The 23,335-nt window shown below is 46.7% G+C and overlaps 1 protein-coding gene across 3 annotated transcripts in view; it reads left to right on the top strand.

Annotated features, from left to right (window-relative positions):
* The first annotated feature begins 837 nt into the window (after nucleotides 1–837).
* Nucleotides 838–23,335, top strand: part of PMEPA1 (prostate transmembrane protein, androgen induced 1) — a 93,270-nt gene continuing 70,772 nt past the window's right edge. The window contains exons 1-2 of one of the 3 annotated variants that reach the window (XM_077335700.1): nucleotides 838–944; nucleotides 1,984–2,140. Coding sequence is in view for 2 of the 3 variants with exons in the window: in XM_077335698.1 (XP_077191813.1) it covers nucleotides 5,279–5,381 (103 nt within the window). In the remaining variant the exon portion in view is untranslated. Of the gene's footprint in view, nucleotides 945–1,983; nucleotides 2,141–4,743; nucleotides 5,382–23,335 lie in introns of those variants that run through there. The other 2 variants (XM_077335698.1, XM_077335699.1) reach the window with 2 other exon arrangements.

Here is a 23,335-nt window from a genome sequence, read left to right as displayed (position 1 = left end):
TTCTTATCAGCCATGTGGCCTTTCGGTCTGCACATTTGGCATTGTTCCTTCTGTAGGGAGCTGAGGGGCAGAATAAAGACCCTTTTGCTAACTCAGAGGCAGTAATTCACAACTATCAGGAATTATGAAGGGAAACAGCCCCCCTCTTTTCTACAAGATCTTAAAGCTTCCTTTATCTCTGAGTAGCAGGATTCACCGAGTATTTCAGTAGCTTGTTCATACTGCTACGGGTAAGCTAGCATCAGCATTTTTTATTCTAAATTCCTGCCTTCACGTAGGTTTATTTCTCAGCTGAGGAGGAAAAAAGCACTTTGGACTAAATCAAAATTGACATTTTTTTTCTGGAGTGTTTTTTGTGGTGCCTGTCTATTTAAACACACCGTCCACAAATAAATGTATTGGTTTTATTCATTTGTACCCCACTGTTCTCCCCAATGGGAACCCGAAGTGGCTTGCACCGTTCTCTTCTCCTTCATTTTATCCTCACAACAACCCTGTGGGGTAGGTTAGGCTGGGTTAGGTGTGACTAACTCAAGCTCACCCAGCAAGCCTCCATGAATGGAGATAGAACTCCATGCATTCTGCAGGGGGTTGGACTAGATGACCCTGGAGGCCCCTTCCAACTCTGTGATTCTATATCACATCCCATCTAGGCCCCTCCCTAAACTCCACCCTTCCCAGCCTCCGTTCTGGAATCTCCAGCAATTTCCTGCCCTGGAACTGGCAACCCTAAACCCACATCAAAGGAAAGGAAATTGCTGTGCAGCCCTTATTTAAAAGAGACCGATTCCCAAACTTCCCAGGGAGATTTTTGTGATTAATGATTCATACAGACCTCTAACAGGTGGCAACTCTACATCAGGAAAGATTGTATGATTCTATCAATACTTGGCATGTCTCAATTACCTGGCAGAGGAACACTGGAAGGAGAGGAGTTCAGAGCTGTGAGTCATGCAAAAACCATGCATCTCCTGTATGGATATGTACTTTGGTCTCATGGCTCCTTTGATAATTTATTCATTAATTAGCTTCTCGCTATATTCTAGCAGTTCTCCGTGTGACCCGGCACCTGGTGAGCTGTCTGCTGCTAAAGGGATGCCTGATCCTTGCCGAAAACCGGATCAGAAAGCAATCTCTTATGATGCCAGATCTCACCCTGTGAGGGGGCTCATTCAAACCCACCCGCACCCCTAAAGCGGTACAGTCCCACCAGAGGGCTGTGCTGTGTGCTGCTTCCAGAAAGAAAAAAAATCAGTTCTAAGCAGCCTTGCTGGAAAGTTAACGCCGGTGAAACAAATGGCATCAGGTTGAAATACTCCGTGGGTAACCACATTTCCTTATCTTATTTACGTTAACAGCTCTTTTGGGTAAATGACTATTGCTTCCATTTACAGCCGTCATAACAGAATAGTTTATGATCTGCTGTTTAAGCTCTGAGGCGGTAACCGTGTCGACCGAGCTTCAGGCGGGCAGGTGCCTGTAAAAACTGCACATTGGAAAATAATATTTCAGTGAGGTTCAAGTCATTAACTTGCTGGAGTCTGTTATCTTTAATGAGTGCTTCTATTTCTCTCTATTTTTTAAAGACTTCTCTCTTTTAGATTCCATCCGACCACTCTGAACCCCAGAGAAGGCATTTTGCGCCTTTTCAGTGCCTGCTGAATTACAAATTCATAATAAGAAACTTCAGACACGTCAATAAGAACATTTGAACATCAGAAGAGCCCTGCTGGATCAGACCAGTCCAACATCCTGTCTCACACCATGGCCAAGCAGTTTCTCTCGCGATATATAGAGGCCAAGGTCTTTCCCTAATGCTACCTCCTGTCTCTGGGATTCAGAGGTTGACTGCCTCCAAATGTGGAGGCTCTCCATAGACCGTAGACCTCTCTTCCATGAAGCAACCTAATCCCCCTTTTAACGCTGCCTCTGCCTGGCAATGCCCATTTCTACAAATCATGAGCTGTTTCTCCTTTCTTTTAGGCCACTCCCTCCAATAAAGCTCAAGGAAGCAACTATTTTGAAGAATTGTCAGAGAGTTGACAATTTGAAACGAACCCTTCTGAAACAAAAGCAGTTGTTCTGCATAGGGGCCATCTGGTTAATGATCCTCATTATCATAACCATCATCATAATTCAGGTGGGTAAAGACTAACAACATTTTATTAAAGGTATAAGCTTTCATGTGCAGGCACATTTCTTCAGTGGTTCTCAACCTGGGGGTCGGGATCCCTTTGGGGGTCAAATGACCCTTTCACAGGGGTTGCAGCAAGACAAGCAGCTTGGCCGGGGGGGGGGGGTGTGCCATCCACACAACAGCATTGTGGGATAGATTGAGATAGAGCATTCGTCTGTCTGGAGCAGCAGAAAAGAGCGAGATCGGCATGGTGGAACAAGAGGCAGAACTGAACTGAGAAATCACCATGAGAGCAGCCCAGGAATTAGGGGGGATGATGCAATCCCCCAAAAAAGTCTTGTAGGTTCTCACTTTCTGACCCATATCTATTTCTGACCCATGCCACATAGAGGGTATGTTCAATAAGGCCTTGAAATGGAGCTAGAGACCGACAAGGGGAGTTTCTCTACAAATATGATGGAAGTCCTGAGGTTATTAAAAAATCTGATAGCACCCCACAATATTTCAGAGGTGTAACACTCCCCACCCCCCAAAAAATAACAGAAACAACCTCTGTAGCTTTAAGAAAGGAATGCCCACTGAGCTCTCAGTGCCACTTGAAGGGTTGCTAGGCTACCATAACTATAATGCCCAGCCTTCCAACCCTTGCTTTCTGAGAAGCAAAACAGGAGGGGAAGGTGTGGACTGTGAGGTCGATCCAGTCCTGCAAAAGCTCCCTCTCCCCCTTACTATTGCGTCCCTTACTGAGGACACCCTGGAAACTAGCCCAGCAGTGACTAATGGGAACTGACCACATGCATAGCTTGGCTTGGCCTGACAATGCATAACCCAGACTAGACCCCTCCATCATGCAGCACAGCCAGGCTTTCCCAGAGAGGCTGCCAGGGGTAGGGAAAGAAAGGAAGCTGAAGACAGATGAAGGGGCAATTAAAGGAGAGAAGGAAGCAGGAAAAGGGGAGAGGCCATGGGAGTTTTCTGAGACAGGAAAGAGACAGGAAATGGGGGAGCAAGAAATAGGAAGTCAGGCCCCTTCTGACCACTAATGGGGGATGGGAGGAGTGCAGTTGTCAGATTCAGGCAGAGAAATGGGTGGAAATTTGGGGATGGAATCCTATGAGGCCAGGGACCCCAGCAGGATACTGTGCCACAGACTACATTATCCTTGTCTAAAGCACCTGTTTGCTCCAGGAGAACTGATCTCTGTAGTCTGGAGATGAGCTGTAATTCTGGGGGATCCCCAGCCCCCCTCCCCTGGAGGCTGGCATCCCTAGCATAAAATGAGATGCCCCCCCCTTTGTTGATTGTATTTCTGACACAACAACAATGGCTAGCAGAACAGCTCTTGGAAATGGCTTTTAGACCCCTTCATCGCCCAAGGCAAATGGAGCCTCCATGTTCAGAGGCCGTGTATCCTGCAACAACCAACACAGCTAAGAATGGACCGGCATCTTTTTCACTTCCCCAAACCATCTGTCTGGTTGGAATGGAAAGGATGGATGCTCGGTCTGATCCGACCTCTTGGCTCTCGTGTGGTGGAGCATCTTTACAAATGAAATAAATCAGGCATGTCCGTCAGTCTCTTCCGTCCAGGGGTAGTCAACCTGCGGTCCTCCAGATGTTCATGGACTACAATTCCCACGAGCCCCTGACAGCAACTGCTGGCAGGGGCTCGTGGGAATTGTAGTCCATGAACATCTGGAGGACCGCAGGTTGACTACCCCTGAATTAAAGGATGGCCCTTCCAGCGGATCAGAGAGACATCTGGGGGCAAGCTGGGTTTAAGAGGCAAATGGCTAGATCTGCAACGGGATCCGCAGGGCGCTGCTGGCTTATGCTTGATCCCTCGCACCGCTTTCCCCTCCCCCTCCCCCCAGCTGCTCTTTTCCACCGGATCGGCCAGGTCTCGCTGTCTCTGGAGGGCCCCCTCCCCCATTTCCGTTTACCCCCCACCCCCCTTGCAACTCCAGTCCTGGAATAGCTTCCTCGCCGGAAGCGCACCCAAACCGATTAAAACAAGGAATAATAATAATAATTATATTATTATTATTATATTATATTATTATTATTATATTATTATAATTATTATTATTATTGCCAAATAGTTGCAAAATAATAAGACTAAATAATAATAATTATTATTAATGGCAACATTATAAGCCTAAATAATAATTATCAATATAATAATACTATTAATAATTATAATTAATATCATTTTATTAATATTGATAATAATAATAATGTAGTATTATTTTGCAACTTCTTGCATCCTTGCCCGCTCGCATAAAGGACCAAGGCTCCGGGCGGGCCAACAAGGCGCAATCTCCCTCTGTTGGTGCCTCGGAGCCTCGCACGGGCTTTTTCCATCCCGCCTCGCTTTTTCGCTTTGCGAAGCGGCAGACTCCGGGCACCTTTAAGAGGCCCGGCTGGGCGGGGTTAGACTCCCGGGGTGGGCGGGGCTGACGGCTGGCTCGGCGTCGATTGGGCGGCGGGGCCCTCATTGCCCGTCCCTCCCCCTTTCCCTCTCCCCCCCCCCTCCCTGCGTCTCCGGTCGCTTTCTCCCTCTTCCCTCCCCGCTGGAAAGGGCAGTTCCAGTCTAGCGCTGACGTCACCCCGTCTGTCTGCTCCGCCAGCCTCCCCGCTCGGGCGCAGGAAACCGAATCTCCTTGGACTTGAATGAGGAGCCCAGCAGTGCGGGGAGGAGGGGCGGGGAGGGGAGCGGAGCGCAGGGGGGAAGTCGCTCGCGAAGATCTTGCCTGGGCAGGCGAGCGAGCGAGCGAGGGAGACGGAAACAAAGTCGCACGTCTCTTCCAAGCCGGGCTCTGAGCGGACTCCTCGGTCTGGAGGGGGGCATGGGAGGGGGGCGGAAGGAGCAGGGCTGCAGAGCGGGGCGCCCTCGCCACGGGCTCTCGCGCTAAGATCTTTCTTTTTTTTGCAATTTCTTTTTGGGGGAGGGAGGTTTTTTTTTTTTTTTTTAATAATTTTTGAAAGGGTCCCCCCCCCCTTTCAAGTTCCTGCTTCTCTTCCTCCTCCTTCCCGCATCGTGCCCCCTTTTTTTCGAGGAGCTCCCCAGCCTTTAGGTTATGCTGCCCGGAGATCTTTTGGGGTCTTCCCGTCCCTTTGTTTCTCCGACTTTTTTTTTAAATGTATAACTTGATGGGTCTCAACGGCACCGCCGGAGTCATCCAGCCGAATGTCTCCTGTACATGCAACTGCAAACGGTCTTTGTTTCAGAGCATGGAGATCAGTAAGTAGCGCGATTCTTGCCTTTGGTCCTTCGGCACCCCCCCTTTTCCCCCACCCCCCCAAAAGTGTTTTGAACGGGCTCGGGGCGGCGGAGGGGGGCTCGGGGCTTCTGGGGGGCTTCTCCGCTCCCTGCTTCCTACGGGCGCCCGGGGAGCTGCTCTCGCCCGGTGTCCCAAAGGGGGGCGAAGGAGAGCGGAAAGGGGGGGCGAAGTGGGCCGGGGAGGGGGACCTCTGCACCTTCCCCTCACCTCCCCTCCCCCCGGGATCTGCGCCTCTTTTCCCCTTCCACCCCCCAACTCGGTGCGCTGTGTCCATGGGGGCGCCCCAAAAGTTTTAAGAAAAGTTTGCAGGGGGAAATGCCACCCTACAGAAGAGCGCGTAGACTTTTGTTTTGGCGTTGCTGCGGGACGGGCGGCGGCCAGCTTTTCGGCTTCTCCCCAATCCGCTTTGGGAAGGGGCTTGCTGGACCGCGGCGGAACTTCGGATCGGACACCCCCGCTCCGCCCCCCCCCCAATGGGTCCAGTACCGCGCTTAGGCGGAGTGGCCGGGCGGGAGCGAGCGAGAGGGGGGCGCTGGCGTTGGCCGCAGACCCCTGGAGAGGGGGAGGCTGAGCTGGGCCGGGGTCTCCTGCAAAAAGGGGGCAAGGCGGGGGGGGGGGGGAGCAGAGGGATCCCGGGCCCGGCGTCTGATCGCCCCGAGGAGCTTTGTCTGCTTCCGAAGCCAGACCGGGGGGGGGGGGGGACACACAGCCTGCTCGGGCTATTTAAAGAACAGGCTCTGTTGGAGAATCCCCGAGCAACCCCGGGAGCCTTTTTCTCCCACGACGCCTCTCCTGTTCCAGCCGCCCGGGCAGCCTTTTCGCCGCCCCGTGCAAAGCGGGACCTCCACCTGGACTGCAAAGCGCTTGAGCCCCTGCCACTGACTCCTCACCCACCCTAGCCTTTGGATGGAATAGCCTTCGCCCCCCTCTAAGACCCTTTTAAACTGGGGGGGGGGAGAGGTGTGGAGGTGCTTTAGACCAATTCAGCCTTCTGGGCCGCTAGAACCTCCATGTTCTGTGGCAGTCTGTCTGAATGCCAGGGAAGGGGTGGGAAGCCAGCTGTGGCCCTCCTGCTCCCTTGCTTGTCAGTTTCCTCCCAAAGGAAATCTGCCCAGGCTGTTTTGGAAAGGGAGCTTTGGACTAGGTGGAGTTTTGATCCGATCCAGCAGGGCCTGACTGGTCCCTTTCGTCTGTCTGCGCCAGTTTTGGAGTCCAAAATCAATTTGTGGGGGGGGGGAGGGCGGGAGAAAGAAGGTTATCGGAGGCGTTGGCGAATTGTTTTTGTGACACAGTCCTAATGGTGAAATAAGATAACAGTTTAGCAATTAAGTCGTCTCCCCTAGTCTGGTGTGTGTGTCTGGTGTGTGTGCGGGGAATGCAAACCCTCTGTCCAGCAAGCTAGAATTGGCGTCTATAAATAGCAGTCGCTTGGTCTGAGAAGTAGATTACAGGATCTGTCTAGCCTTTGGGAAAAGCCAAGTCAGACAGGACTGGCAGCCCCCACCCCACCCACCCCCCAGCCCCCGCTGCGGGTGTCTGTAAAGTTTTCTTTAAGCGAACTCATTAAATGTCACCATCCTGGATCTTATGACGTGTCCAGAAATAGCACTAAAGCAACTTCCTTGGAGAAAGTGTTTTTTTTTAATAATGATATTAATAATGATAAATAATACCATAATATTGAGCCCTGGATCTAACCCTAACTCTTTTGATATGAGGAAATTCTGGGAGATTCCAAAGTCTATAATGTTCCTAATACCAGCACTTCTGTGAGGAGTTGGGCTGGTTTGTTGCCTCCTTCCCTTCCCTTCCCTTCCCTTCCCTTCTTTCCCCTCCTTTTTCTGTGCATGCAGGCTGTCTGATATTTAAACACCCTGAAACCTTTGCACAGGATACAAGCTGTACATGGCCACATCCTCATTAATTCTGAGCATGTAGGTGCCCTTGCAGTGGCTGCGACCCCAGTAGACACCCAGACACAGGGGGCTTTCTCCTTCTAATGGCTGTGTGTGTGTGTGTGTGGGGGGGGTGTTCCTCCCCCATACTGGTGAGGAGAGAGGTGTCAAATTATTTCATCTTAGAATCTGCAAATTAAAAATCAATGTCCACGGGAAAATTTGATTATCTCTCTAAATATCGCAACAATTTAAATGGATTTCTCTTCCCCCTCCCACCCATCTCAGCTCTGCTCTTTAAACTGGTTTGGCTCAGTCTTTGGATTATTTACAGTGTCTTGTTTGCTGCAGAAATGCACAGGGGGCTTCTGCCTACTCTGTAATGTAATGCCAAATATTCCTGCCCTTCTATGCATGTGTGTGAGTGTGTGCGTGCGTGCGTGTGTGTATTCCCTCTTCAAATTCATCACTTTTATTTCAGTCTCTTCCTCTTGGCTAATCAGCCATAATGATGTTTTGGCTGACACCGAGGCAGTCCTGTTAATTTACTTGTCTGCTTTTCCAAACAGACTTCATTTCTCTCTTCTGACGAAGCGGTACTCAGGGGGATTTGATCAGCAAGGTTAGCAATGGTAGCAAATGCATTCAGAAATATATATCTAGCACACACCTTCTTGCATTAAGACTGGGTGCTAAAAGAGAAATAGGGCAGGGAACATCCAGCTGTCTTATTTCTATGTAGCTTCTTGAATTGCTGTAAGAATATTATTTGGGGGGGGGGAGGGGGAATCATTTGTGCCGTCTCCTGTTAGTCAAAGCCTCTCTGTTCTTTATTCTTATGTAGTATATGCAAGCAAGCACCTGTTTCTTTAATAGCCCTCCCCTCAACAACTTAATCTTGTAGCTAGATCTTTGTAATTCTTTGGAAATTCTACAATTCGATGCATACAAGAATATTTAAATAGATACAAGCTAGATTCTGCTTTGAGTTTTTTAATCCTATGGACTCTCCTTGGCATTTCATGGCAAAATCTCACTTGGTCTGTAATCTCAAGGAAGCGTGCCAAGAACTGTTGAACTCAGGTGAGCTTATTTTCAAATACAGTTGCTTGCAGGAAGCCTAAAATGCCCTCAAGCATTTTACACAGTTGCATGATAAAGTCTTCATAGGGCATATCTACAGTGGTAGTGCCAGGTAGCTATGGAAGCTCGGAAGGCAATGAAATACCATCTCATAGACCGTTTATGCACTGGAGGTTTCATGCCGGGCTGCAGGCTGGAGTTTTAGTCGTGGCAGGTTGCCCCACCTCTTCTTGTACCCACACGGGGGAGCATTTGGACCGGTGCACCTCATCTGCCCCCAATTTGTGCTCCTGCACAGGAGCTGGGGCAGTGAAGTTCCCAGTGCATAAACGGTCATAATGTGGATAGAGAGTCTGGCTCTCTGTCTACCGTGTGTGGACATATTCAGTAGCAAATAGCATTTGGAATTTTGTCTGGCCTCACCGAAGAACTGTTTGACTCTATTCTTGCTGTGTTCAGAATTCAGATGGCCAAAATCTGACCTCATTTCAGTTTAGTTTAAGCCTTGATACTCTGTGCAGATGCAACTGGGGAACTTCTAAATAGCCATTCCATTTTGAGTCTGTGAAGCCAGGTATTTATGAAGGTTGTTATTCCTAAATAACTGATCCTTCTTGATTTGCGTTGGCTCCATAGAGTGTGGGATGAGATTCAATTCTCTCTTGATTGACTCTGAAAGTGAATTGTTTTAAATCAGCCTCGAAAGCCGTGCCTCATTCCAGAATTAAGAGATTATTTTTAGACACGTTATTATAAAAGCATTATTTAAAAATCAGCCTAGTCCAAATGTGTTCTTAACTTCCTTGTGGAGGAAGGAGTCTTGACAGCACAGCAAAAGTTTCTTGCTTGGAACAATGTGTTCTCTTTTGAATGATTCCGTGGCACTTTGAAGATGCAGCTTCAAAAAATTGTTCCCTAAAACGTGAATTGTCAATACTGGGAAGATTCCTTTAGCCTGTTGATAAAAATTTGTGGCAAAATGCTATGGACAAAACTGGGCAGGGAGCAAGACTGGGGAATTATTTTGGTGAAGGCTGGGTATATGTATGTGTTAAAAAGAGGCTTACATCTGAGTAAAAAGGAGTATGTTTGGGCTGCACCTCAGTTTGCAGAAAGAATTAGTTCTACTTTCTTAGTGGTGTCTTTTTCTAGCTGGGCACCCATCTATAGCTGCTTTGCTCTCTCCCTTGACTAGAGTATGTTGAAGTCAACACTCCCCTTGGATCAGGTCCTTTGAAACGTGAACTCTTCCTGGAACTAGAGTTTTCCCTGAAATCTCTAGAGACTGAAGTAGCAGGCTCTTATAGACACATATTACTTTCTGAATTCTCCTCTCTTTACATCAGTCTTTTTTTAAAATAGGGAGAGAGGCAAGAAGTATAGAATGCCTTCTGTTAGCCAGTCCATGTTATAGTGTGCACCCTCTGATTCCAGACCAATGCATCTTAATGATTTCCTCTCCCCATTTCCTAATTCACAGTCTCCCTGAATATTAAGACCTCTATTTCCCCTTTTAAACATACCTTCAAGGGGTGGGGGAGGGATTCACTTCTGTGTGAAGGGACAAGCATTGCAGACTGATTGAGGCTCGTGGAATGGTCTTTGGTATACTTACCCCTAAAGAACAGCAAAAAAAAAATCTCATAATAACTTCATCTAACTCTGGAAAGCTATGGAAGATGTTGAATTCTGTAAGGAAATCTTATGCTGTAAACCATGCTTACCCCCCCACCTCCCCCCCCAAAAAAAAGAAAGCTAGATTTGGGTCCATTAGCACCTTAACAAGCTGTTGGGTAAGCTTTCAAGAGTCAAAACTCCCTTTGGTTAGATAGCTTTGATTCTTGGAAATTTACACTCCAAAAATCTTGTTCATCATTAAGGTGCTACTGGACTCGAATCTTCTATTATGGACCCACACGGTTGCCCTCCTAAAATTACCTTTAAAAACCCTGTTAATCCACACTTATTATGGAGCCAGCTCAAATAAAGAATGTTCCGTTATTTAGTTTATAACAACCTTAGGCAAAGATTTTTGGGGAGGCTCTTCATCGTGATATCTGTCTATTTAGGCAGAGACGGTACCCTGCTTCAGTGTCACTCAACTCTTGGGTTAGGAATACTCCAAGGCTCTGCTCTGCCTTGCTTTTCTCTCCCGTTGCCACCCACCCCCTTCCCCTTCCAAGTTCAAAGTCTTGACTACTGTACAGACTGGGTGAGTGACCTGCCATAGCAACCATCCACGGCGACGCTTTCGGAGCAGCCAGCCAGACCTCTCTGGTGTGGTCCTAATCAGCCAGACAAAGTGAAACGGGGTCAAGGCAGACTGTGCCGTTGGCTGCTCTGTCTGTAAATAACAAATCGGTCGGATGCAGCTGAGTAAGGGCTGCGGTCCCTTCATTCATCCCCTTTCTGGTTTCCTACGATTCCTAGAAACTGTTAATTCAGCACGTTGGCTCTGTCTGATATTGGCGGTGAGGCGTTGGTTTGTTGTTGCTGAACCCGAGTAGCCATCGGAGAATGGCTGTCTGCTTCAGTCCAGGAAACTAGATTTCCCAGAATTTTTTTTTGGGGTGGAGGTCAAGTATGTATATTGTTGAGTGCCTGTGCTAGGCCGCACTCCGTTATTCCAGATTAATGAATTAGTGAATTATTTCCTTCCCTGTTCCCTATTCATCACCCCTAAAGAGTATTAAGCATTCTATTTAAGAAGAATCCACCTTTAACCGCTCCTGGTTCTGTTTACATGTAATGTGGACAAAAAGAAATCTGTGTGAGAAATCCTTGGAGATGTAGTTTTTTTCCTGAGCATTGCTAATAGAGAGATATCTGAATGGTCTTGGAGAGATCAGAGATGCTCAGGTAAACGGGGTATTGGTTCCAGAGGGTCCTGCTCTTCTTGTTATCCTGTTATAATTCTAACCTGGTAAACCTGGGCAAATGGGATTGCCAGATAATGTCTCAATAATTAAGGATCCCCTCCTCTCTCTGTCTCTGTCTCTCTCTCTCTCTCTCTTTAAAGTGTTACTGTGAGGATTGTGAAAAGTAAGGCCAGTTTAATGACGCTGCTTAAGTTACAAATGAAGTATGCTCAATGTGATGACCTTAATTTGCATTTTTGGGGTCATTTCAAGGTAGAGTTGTTGCGTTCCGGTGGATTTAGCAGAAGACGGTTGTGGCATTAGATGCCAGAGCAAAGGTGATAATAGAAGTTTTCTACTGCATCAAACTGGCAAGTCAGTTCAAGTCAATCTGTGAAATTCGGTTCCTACACAGCCGCTGTTTTTTGGCTCTTTGAGGGTTGCTAGGTCACAAAGTTGAAGCAACAATAGAAGTCACGGTTGGCACAATTCCCCTGTCATGGCCTAGACAAAAGGCCTGGCAACCATACGACCCTCATTGTCTGCCCCCTACCACATGTCTGTCACTTCCCTGCCCAGGCCTACTTTTTTCTTGGCTCCTCCATTCTTCTGCCCCAGGTCTTTTCACCAGGCTTTTGGTTGGGGGAGTGTTTGTGTGTGTGTGTGTGGGGGGGGTGCTGGTTCCTGCTTTTCAAGCCACTGCTCACTCCATCCTATTTTCCTGAGCTATTCCATTTCTCAGCCAGGTCATCCTAGAATCATAGAATCAACAGGTTGGAAGGGACCTCCTAGGTCATCTAGTCCAACCCCCTGCACTCTGACCCACTCCTAGGTCATCTAGTCACAACCCTATCACTCATCCCCTGTAACCTGCCACCCCCTTGAATCTTCACAGAATCTGCCTCTCGGTCAGATGGCTCTCCAGCCTCTGTTTAAAAATCTCCAATGATGGAGAACTGGCCACCTCCTGAGGAAGCCCGTTCCATTGAGAAACCGCTCTAACTGTCAGGAACTTCTTCCGGATGTTAAGATGGAATTTCTTTCGAATTAATTTAATCCCATTGGATCTGGTGCGTCCCTCCGGGGCAAGAGAGAACAACTCTGCTCCATCCCCTGTATGGCAGCCATTTAAATACTTGAAGATGGCTATCAGATCCTGTCTTCCCTCCCTTGCAGTATACAGCCCGTCTAATATGTCTTCAGAGCCTCCTCTCTAATTACCCCATTGCATTCTCCGTGTTCTTTGCTCCATCTCTTCAGCCACCTTATGTGCCTCATCCATTGTTTTCCTGTCTCCTGAGTGTTCTTCCCCCACTTTTTTGGGAGTAAAATCATCCCTGTGTGAGGTTTTAATCCCAAACTGACTGTTCCCTTCCCTCACAAAACCTGAAGCACAAAAATGCTGGTTCCATGTGCTCAGAGCTGCCTGGGAAATTTCATCACCCCAAAGACCATAAAACATGCAACTGAAAGAATATAGTTGCCAACCATGCCTTGGGTACTGCTATTTGTTTTGTTTTGTTTTTAACCGACTTGGAAAAGTGAAACATAAGTTTGGCTTGTAAACTGATTGGAGCCAGGCTTATCTGGAGAACAAATTCTTTCTCATGGAAAACTCTGCTTCTGAATGTGTGGAGGCGTTAGGCAGTGGCTACTTGTTGGTGAGGGGAAAAGGGGAATCTAAACCGAGCTATAACCTCTTCACTTCCTTATTGACATTATGCAGAATATTGCACTTGAAAAAAAATAATCTCTAGGCTGAGTGAGCCTGTCCCAAGCATTTGTTCTGACGAATGTATTTGCATCTGGAACAGGTTTATTTTTTCAACTATAGTTCTTCCCCTCCATAGTCCATCATTTTTTTTGTAGTCCTTCATGTATTACATGAAAGTAAACTCACCTGTGCTTCTGTACCAGCCTTTCTCATTTTTTTTATTTTTAAGAAACCCCTGAAACATTCTCCAGGCTTCAAGAATCACCACAAGTGGTGTGATTGTGCAGAAAGTGGTTGGGAAGCATAGCTGTGGACACGCCCACCCAGGGCCCCTCCCCTTCCCCTTCCCTCCAGATCCATCATTGGCCATTTTGGGAGTGGGGGGGTGGGTCAACGTGACCATATATGGTCATATCACCCAATAAATATTTACCAAATTATACCGATGCCAGGGCCATCAAGAAACCCCAGGGTTTCATGAAACCTTGGTTGAGAAAGCCTGCTCTGTACGGTTACAAATGAATTATAAATAATCATAATCATAATAAACCTGAGTTTGCCCTCATGTTCCCTGAATTCCCCCCTTAGATCGACCAAGGACCTCTGTAAGGTGGACTCCATAACAAGCAGCCCCTTAAAAGCCCCGGCCCAATTCACAGCAGATTAGCAGTAACTTGAAAAAGGCTGGGGTTGGAGACTGGCCATGCCAACGAACATATCTTCCCCCTTCCTCCCACAGGAGAGCTTGTCAGTTCTCCTTGTGACAAAAGAGATGCGGCAACAAGACGTGTTCAGTTGCAGGCTATGTGCAGTTGGCTTTAAAAGGGGCAAGAGAGATGGCTAGTGTGAAGAGAGAAGGAGAGGGTATATAAGTCCCCCTTCTTCTGGCACCACAGGGGGGTTCAGGTGGGCAGGGCCGTGACTTGACCTGTGATCCATGTACACTTGTGGCATGTTAGGTATGGCTACCAATCTCCAGAAGGGTTTTGGGTTTGGGTTTTCTTCTGGAATTCCAACTGGTCTCCAGACTGCAGAGTTCCCCTGGAGAAAGTGGTGGCTTCGGAGGGTGGCCTCTATGGTGTACCATAGAATCTAAGAGAAAAGAAAGTCCTAGACTGGCATTGCATACCTGCAGAGGTCCCTTACCTCCCCAAACTCTAGTTTCTCTTGCCACTACCAGAATTCCTAAGTCAGAGTTAACAACCCTGTTAGGTATGCGCCTGAAATGTAACATGAAATGGCCTTAAGGTCCCTGATAAAATGCATAACATAAGATCATCCCAGTTTGTTTGTGGGAGCAGGGAGTGCTTTAAATTGAATCAAATTGAGAGCCAGTTTGGTGTCGTGGTTAGGAGTGCGGACTTCTAATCTGGCATGCTGGGTTTGATTCTGCAGTCCCCAACATGCAGTCAGCTAGGTGACCTTGGGCTCGCCACAGCACTGATAAAACTGTTCTGAGCGAGCAGGAATATCAGGGCTCTCTCAGCCTCACCCACCCCACAGGATGTCTGTTGTGGGGAGAGGAAAGGGAAGGTGACTGTAAGCTGCTTTGAGCCTCCTTCGGGTAGAGAAAAACAGCATATAAGAACCAACTCTTCTTCTTCTTCCAAATAATTTATGTGATCCAGGGCTGTCCTCGTGTTCCAGAAGACCCAGGGAGTTTCTTTAAAGGCTGTGGCCCCATCTGTATAGCACAGAATTGCGTTTAGATTGTTCTATTGTGCTTATTATCATGGGTAACTGATCTGGCACCGTTGCAAGAGTTCACACCGGTAACTTTTTCTGCAGTGAAATATTAATTTCTTCCTCGAGACCTCAAGCGGCGTTTACGGCTTTGTTCTTATTGCCTGCCTACTTGCTCTTTTGATTAGCAGGAAACGGGAAGTTAAGGGGTTATTAACCAGAGGGATCTGACTAGGTGAATAGGCCCAGAGTGCTTTTTAGAGAGAGTGGTATACATTAAGCGTCCCCTTGATACATGTATGTCTAGAAGTATTCCTGGAATGGGTTTACACATGCTCTAAAGGAACCTTTGAATACTCTTTGTGGTTCTGACTCCACTGAGATCTGTGAGTCTTTGCCCAGGCTTTAAGAGGGGTCAAAACTGAATCCCATAGCAGAGATTCACAACGCAGACGTGAAAAGATGAGTTCACATTACTGAGTATGGTTGAAGCTGAGGGATGTTAACCCGTACCATGAATGTCTGTGCCAATGTCTTGAAGTTGCTAAATCAGCCTTTGCTTGGTGGGATACGGTGATTCCAGAAAAAACTGATAGGACAGTCTACACAATTTGTTCTTTAGGCTAACTCGTGTCAAGTCCATCCCTGTTTAAAACTACCTAGATTGGGCCACTGATAGTTGCTGAGCAAGACGGACAAGAGGGTGGACTTGTTCAGGCCTTGTGTTTGTGGAATGAGTTGGAAGCATCCAGTGGTGAATACAGGTGGCCATTCGTCTAGTGAGAACATTCCCGTGCGCGCATAACTAGACAGTGGCTGATGGCCTATCACATATTGGAAATTAAAGCAAGCAAGAGATTAGGTTTAAATGAGGGAAAGCAGTTCTATCTGCAGGGTTGGGTCAGTGTCCAAAATTCTGCTCATCCTACTCTCTAGGGCTGCCAGCCTTCTCTCACTATTGCTGCTCTTTCAGTTCCCCTGGAGAACATGGCTGCTTTGGAAAGGGGGCTCGATGGCATTATACCCCCTTTAAGTGCCTCCCCAAACTTCGCCTTCCTCATGCTCCATCTCCAGAATCTCCAGGTATTTCCCAACCTGGAGCTGGTAACCCTACTACCCTCTCCTTCAGAGGGATAAGCCTTATCTGCTGTGGCACCCGTATTATGGAACCCTGAAATCTGCCGGGCGCCGAGCATGCTGGTCTTCAGGAGCCAGACAAAAAAATGTCTTTATTTTCTTGGTGGTGTCTTGTCTTTTTGTGTTGGCACTTCCTAGCTCATTTCTTTTATTTAGCGGTAGGCTACAAGTTTAAAAATATTTTATATGATTAAAAATAGCATCATAAATCTTTAAAAAGAGTGCTTAAGTGTTGATGTTCTCATGATTTTTTATGCTGGTCATGTTCTTAGTGTTCTAGCCTAGATATTCCAGGCTAAACTCCTCAGATCTCAGAAGATAAGCAGGGTCAGCCCTGTTTAGTACATGGGTAGGAGGAAGGCCAGGGTCACAAGGCAGAGCCAGGGAACAGCAAACCACCTCTGGATGTGTCTTGTCTCGAAAACTCTAAAAAGTCGCTGTAAAATTGGCTGTGACTTGACACACCTTACGTAACACGCCTGTTCTTCCCTTTAGTGATTTTTTAAAAACTGTTCCTTTAATGGTGGAAAAATCCCCATGTTGATCGCTGTCTTGAAAGCAATGCTGATGATGTCAGTGAGATATAAATTTTAAATAAATAAATGTGGGTGGGTGCTACAGATGACTGGATCCCCACATGGTTATGAGTGCTCCGTGGTGTGTTGTTACCAGTTGGCAGGCTAATGGGGATCTATATACTCTTCCTCCAGGTCTCAGTGTTAGGAAGGGTTGTCCCGAAGAATCTTTGTCTTCTCGAATCAGCCACTGCTCCGGCCTGGAACTTAAATTTTCTGCTTCGTCAACCTGCAGTTTTTGAACACCCCAAAAGTGGTCATCCACTGGTGGGAAATGCCAACATGTCACAGCTATGGCAACCCCATGGGGTTGTATTCTTCGTGGTTTCCTATCCAGATATTAGTCAGAGCTGGCCCTTCTTAGCTTCCAAGATCTGACAAGATTGGGCTAACCTAGGCTATCCGGGCCTGGGCTAGTAATCTGCCATCTGGTACTTTTAATGGTAGTGTTAATGGTAGTGCACAAAGCTCTGTTGGTTCACCAAACTCAGATTTTTAGAACAACCATTTTGTAGATTGGTTTTCCATTCAAAGGTAGTTCAAGGAGATCTGTTTTTTCCTTCATGCCATGTCTCAAATAAAGCAGTGTTGCTAACTCTAGTTTGGTAAATCTCTAGGGTTGCTAGCTCCAAATTGGAAAATACTTGGAGATTTTGAGGGTGGAGGCTGAAGAGGAAAAGGTATGGGAAGGGGAGAAACTTCAGTGGAGCATAATGTCATAGAGTCTACCCTCTGAAGAAGCCATTTTCTCCAAATGAGCTGATCAATCTCAGGAGATTTTCAGCCAACCCCCGAAAGCTGGCGGCCCCAGAAATTCCTGGAGACTTGAAAGTGGTACCTGAGGCAAATGGAGTTTGGGGAAGGAATGGAGCTCAGTGGAAATATGATCTCTAGGACTTCTGTTTCTGATACACTATGATATACCATAGAGTGGTGTACGTCCAAAGATGCTATTTCTTCTAGCGGAAGTTGTATTTGTATTTGAAGTTGTATTTGCAGCCTGGAAACCACTTGTCATTCCAGGAGAACTCTATGCCCTACCTGCACGCAGGTAAACATGTACTTCATCTTAACATGGGCTCTATCTGATAAGATGTGTCCCACAGGTAATCTGATGCGATCATTATTGTCTCGTCCTATGATCACTTTCCAGAGTTGGCATGAAAGAAAGACCCTGATCCTTACTCTGCCATTGAGGACTTTCAGCTGGATTTCCATGAGATGCCCCCTTAGTGGATTTAGCTTGTTGGTTTGTGTTCCTGATGTTGTGTTATATGCCAGTATGTTGGCACAGTCACCCTTGATCAAATGAAGTTCGAAATAGTCATCACAGGTGACATAATGCAAGTGGTTCCTTCATATGCTTTGGTGAATTATTGGACCAAATACCTTTTCACTTATGCAACTATGAGACAAGCGCTGAATCATTAAAGAACAGCAGGTAGTGTACGTGTGTGTATGTGTGAATCAAGGCTTATGTGGCTGAAAGGGATTCTTGCAAGAAATGAGGTGACTCTTCAGTCTTTCAGAATTAACACTCCGGTGAGATTCCCATGTGTTGCAGCTGTGTAAAAGTGTGAGGTAATACGTATGGCTCTGCTGAAAAGCTTTTCTAGATGTCTGATTATAAGATCACATGCTGGTGAAGCACCGTCAGGTCGCTTCCCACTTATGGCGACCCTATAAATTAATTACTTCTAAAATGGATCTGTAGAGTCTACAAGGAATTACTAGTAACAGCCACTGCAGTGTAGTGGTTAGAGTGTAGGATTTGCAGCATCCCGGTTTAAGAACAAAAGAAGAGCCATGCTGTATCAGACCAGTGGTCCACCCAGTCCAGGATTTAGTTTCACACAGATGCCAACCAATTCCTCTGGAGGGTCAACCACAGGGCATAGGGACTGAGGCCTTCATAAGAACATCAGAAGAGGCCCACTGGATCAGACCTATAGTTCAGGATCCTGTCTCACACCAAGGCCAACCAGTTCCTCTGAAGGGCCAAACACAGGGCATAGAGGCTGAGGCCTTCATAAGGACATCGGAAGAGCCCTGCTGGATCATACCAGTGGTCCATTTAGTCCAGCATCCTGTCTCACACCAAGGCCAACCAGTTCCTCTGGAGGGTCACCAACAAGGCTCAGAGGCCAAAGCTTTCCCCTGATGTTTCCTCTGAATGTGGAGGTTAAAAGCATCACAAGAGCCCTGCTGGATCAGACCAATAGCCCATCTTGTCCAGCCTCCCGTCACACACCAAGGCCAACCAATTTCTCTGGAGTTCCAACAACAGGTCATAGATGTCAAGACCTTCCCCTGATGTTGCCTCCTGGCTCTGGCATTCAGGAGCTTGGTGTCTCTTAATGTGGAGATTAAGAACTTAAGAGTCCTTCTGGATGGGGCCAGTGGTCCATCTAGTCCAGCATTCTGGCCATCCTGTTTCTCTGGATGGCCAACAACAGCGCATAAAGACTGAGATGATGTTGCTTCCTGGCAACTGACTGCCTCTGAACATAAACGCTCCCCCGCAGTGGTCTTGAATCCCCACTCCGTCATGGAAGCTCTGTGGGTGACTTTAGACCAGACACATACTCTCAGCCGGACCTCAATCACACGGATAAACTGGAAGAGAGGAGAACAAGATACGCCGCTTCAGGGCTCCCGTTGGGGAGCAAGAGGAGGTATAAATGAAGGAAATAGGGGAGGGGCAGTTGCCCAAAGGAAGAGCCCTTTCTTGACATACAGAAGGATCCGGGTATAATCCTTGGCATCTCCAGTTGAAACGATCAGGGAATTGAACGTGTGAAAGGCCTTGAAAGTCAGGAGAATGGCTGACTGCTTTAGGATGCTTAGGGCTGATCCTGCGTTGAGCAGGGGGTTGGACTAGATGGCCTGTATGGCCCCTTCCAACTCTATGATTCTACAGTCTGAGTAGACAGGACTGACCTTGATGGACCAAGGGATTGATTCAGAATAAGGCCATTTCATATGTTCATGTGAAATGAAATAAAAAATTCCAGGTGTTGAATGGAAGCTCTGCAGTTTGTTAACCATCAGAGCCATTATTTGCCGGGCTTAGTGTCCTGGTGGCTATTTGTCCCTGCAACTGAGCTCTTTGATGATTCTTATGAGGAGAATATTACCGGTTGTCATTTGGGCTCAGCTCCTGCTAACATTTAAAGTTCAAACTTTGGACGGTGAAGTTTTTATTTTAAGAACTGGTTCGGTTGTCTAGTAGTGGTGAAATACCTGTGAAATACTTAACGGCACCGGGCCTCAAAGCTTCAGGATCTTGTTCTGCGGGGGCTGCCTTAATGTTGTTCCATATTGCCACAGCCCAAACTGGCGGTATTATTTAGTGAGGTTTTTTCTCTGGTGAAACAGAGGTCTTGATGAAAAATATTTGTGGATGACAATTACAATTTCCACAGGGATTGTTTTTGAAAAGTTGCTTACCTGGCTGTGGTCCCCTCGTTGCTTCTTGCAGTAATGACTACAGTGGCGAGAGAAGGGAAAGCGGGGTCATTGTAGAGGGTTTTCGGCAGGGGAACTGCGCAAGATGTGCATCAAATAGTTATTAACTAATGTGGACAGGGCCAGTTTTGTGGGAGGAGAATTCGGGGGGCCCTCAAGGCAGGTATCTCACATTTAAAGACTTGATATTTTGACATTTGATACATTTCACAACTTTTAAAAATATATTTATATATATGTTTCACTATTTCCATTATGCCTGAGGGCCTCAGCTTGGTGTACTGGTTAAAAGCAGTAACCTCTAATCTGGAGAACCAGATTTGGTTCCCTACTCCTCCACAGGCAGCCAGCTGGGTGACCTTGGGGCAGTCCCAGTTCTCTCAGGGCTCTCTTGGCCCCCCACATACTTTCCAGGGTGTTTGTTGGGGGGGAATGAGGAAGGATAGGTAATAATAATTTGTTTTGAGATTCCTTAAGTAGTAAAAAACATGGTACAAAAAGCCAGCTCTTCTCTTTCTCATTAGGGATAGGTGATGTTGTGGTGTCACTTTTGGTTTCAGAATAGCCATGCCAGCTCCAGGTTGGGAAATGCCTGGAGAATTTGGGCGATGGAGCCTGAGGAGGGTTTAGTTTGGAGAGGGAAGGGACTTAATTGTGGTAAAATACCATAGAGTCCATCTTCCAAAGCATCCATTTCCTCCAGGTGACTCAATCTTTGTTTCCTGGCAATCAGTTGTAATAGCAGGAGATCTCCAGGCACCACCTGGAAATTGGCATCCCTATTTCAGAACTGGGAAGTGGCCACATGCCATTGTGTGATGTTCTGTGAATTTCTCAAATCTCTGGTTTTTACCATAGAAATTTGGGAAATCCATAGTGTTATGGAACACTGTGATGTCACTTCCAGTTTCAAAAGAGGAAGTAACGTCAGGGCCAGTTCTGCCCCCACCCACTTTGCTCATGCTGCTCCATGGGAAAGCCGTGGGAGCATGAGTGTGGGGTTGTCCACCATAGCAGGCTATATGCTAAATTATATTTCCTGGACCTCTTTGAAGGCCAGTATACGTATCTCAATATGTTTTATTTTCCATCATTGGAAACCCTGACAGTCCAAGTGCTAGTGCTTAAAACAGCCAGTCAGAAAGCAACCACTGTCTATTTCTGAATCATGCTGTTTCCTCAAGGGAATAGAGATTTTCCTGAATTGGACCTGGTGCTATCCATGTGGCCCATTCAGATATGCAACTCCATCTCTTGGGGTTGGAGTTCAGTGATGTGCAAGCCAGAAGAGAAGTGCTACACCTGGAGGACAGGTCCTTAGATCTGCCACAACAAACAGACGTATTTACGGCATGTTGGTGGTCCTTAGTAAACAGACCCCAGACTTTAGGACGAAACTTCTAGCATACAGAGCTTAAGTTTAGCAGCTGGGTAACCGGTTGCGCATTGAGAAATACACTAATTTCAGCTTTCCTTGGTTGTAGGTTTAAAACGCTTCCGCCTTTTCGTTTCCTCATAATGAATGTCTAGTTTGTCCTTATGAATTAACATTGCATGGCACTGTTCAAAGAGAATGAATAATTCCTTTGTCCTCTCCCCCCCCACCTTCTTCCTTTCACTTTGTGACTGGTGTCTGCAGAAGCCCCAAGGTATGGCTTTATGGAAAGCATGATTCATTTATTGGCCTGTCTGTCTCCTAGTTATCTTTTAGTAATTCCAAAAAGCTGCTACTAGCCAAGAATGAATCACACATGGCAGAGTGCACAAACAAATGGGGTCATGCTCATTGGTAGAAACTGTTTCGGATCTATTTATGGCGTTGAGGGGGGAAGGTGGGTGTAGGCAAGATGGTGGAATATGGGCCAATGACTCTTCGTGAATAAACCAGTTAGGTAACATTAACCGTTACTTTAAAAAAAACAACACACACACACACACACACACACATACAGAACCCTCTCTTCAGGTTGCTGGAGATGCTCCTAGCATGAATGAGCTTCTAAATTATCTATCCACCTAATGTATCGGTCTTAAATATTTCTGGATTGTTCTCTTTACTGAAAGACATCAAAACCTTTGTTTTGTTGTCTCTGTGCCCATCAAAGGATCTGCTATTGAGAACACCTTCTCTCATTCTGTTAAGAAGATATGCAGTGCCATTTTAGGCACGTCTGTTCAGAATCCTATTTAAATCATAGAATCATAGAGTTGGAAGGGGCCATACAAGCGATGTAGTCCAACTCCCTGCTCAACGCAGGATCAGCCCAAAGCATCCAGGATAAGTATCTGTCCAGCCACTGGCTGAAGACCGCTAGTGAGGGAGAGCTCTCCACTTCCATAGGCAGTCCACTCCACTGCTGAACTACTCTGATTATGAATTATTTTTGTTCTAGTATCTAGCCAGTACTGTTCTACACGTTGTTTAAACCCATTACTGAGGGTCATAGAATCATAGAATAGAATCATAGAATCATAGAGTTGAAAGAGGCTATTCAGGCCATCTAGTCCAACCCCCTGCTCAACGCAGGATCAGCCCAAAGCATCCTAAAGCATAGGCAGCCTATTCCACTGCTGAACCATATTCCAGGTCGTCTCCCCTGCTGCCAACAGGAACTCTTCCCTGCTCTCCTCCAAGGGACTACCTTTCCAATTATTAATGGGGCTTTCTCCCAGGAAACTTTTATTTGGATTTTGCTTATAGGCTCATTTGGGGCAGGTACACAAATATATAAAGATATGTGAGAATGTACAGTCTGTACAATGTTGTAGGCATCTTGGAAACCCGTGGCTTATATATGTAAATGAAGAATCTCTGAGACAAGAGGCCTTGGTTGTATAAACTGGACCCAAAATACTTTTTGGCAATTTCTGCATGAATTTTAATTCTTCACATGACCTTTCGGCAAGTCATAGGCATGTGCTCCAAATTCCAAAAGTAGCTACAGGCACAATAAAGTCCCATGGTTTGTTTGTGTCGAGCATGAAAGAGAAGCTGCAGACAAAACAGCACATGTAATTGTGACTAATTTGTGAACTGTTAGTCGGCACCTTTGCAAAATGGCTGCCACAGGGCAACCACAAAATGGTTGTTATATTGGCTGGGGTGAATCACAAAGTTCTCAGCCCAACACTCCTATGGCTGAGGTGGCTGCTTCCAAATGCGTGACTCCCACAAACACGGCACTTCCTGAGATCTTAGAAAACAGCTCTTCTACCTAAGGTTGCCAGTCTCCAGGTGGGGCCTGGAGATCTCCTGATATTACAGCACATCTCCAGGCGACAGAGATCAACTCCCCTGGAGGAAATGACGGTAGATACCTCTCAGGTTGCTCTGAAAACAAAGGATTGCCATTAATACCTGTTATAATGGCGTCGCCCCTCATTCTAGTTAAACGGGCCCCTAATGTTATGTTTCTTTACAATTATACCCCGCCTCTAGATCTCACGGTCGATAAGGCTAGTTCTGCTTCTTGTTTGACATTAGCGGTTACCCCCGATAAT

Source organism: Paroedura picta, chromosome 4 (assembly GCF_049243985.1).
Source record: "Paroedura picta isolate Pp20150507F chromosome 4, Ppicta_v3.0, whole genome shotgun sequence".
Taxonomy (NCBI): Eukaryota; Metazoa; Chordata; class Lepidosauria; order Squamata; family Gekkonidae; genus Paroedura; species Paroedura picta.
The sequence above is the reverse complement of the archived record's forward strand: the minus strand, read 5'-3'. Positions and strand labels throughout refer to the sequence as shown.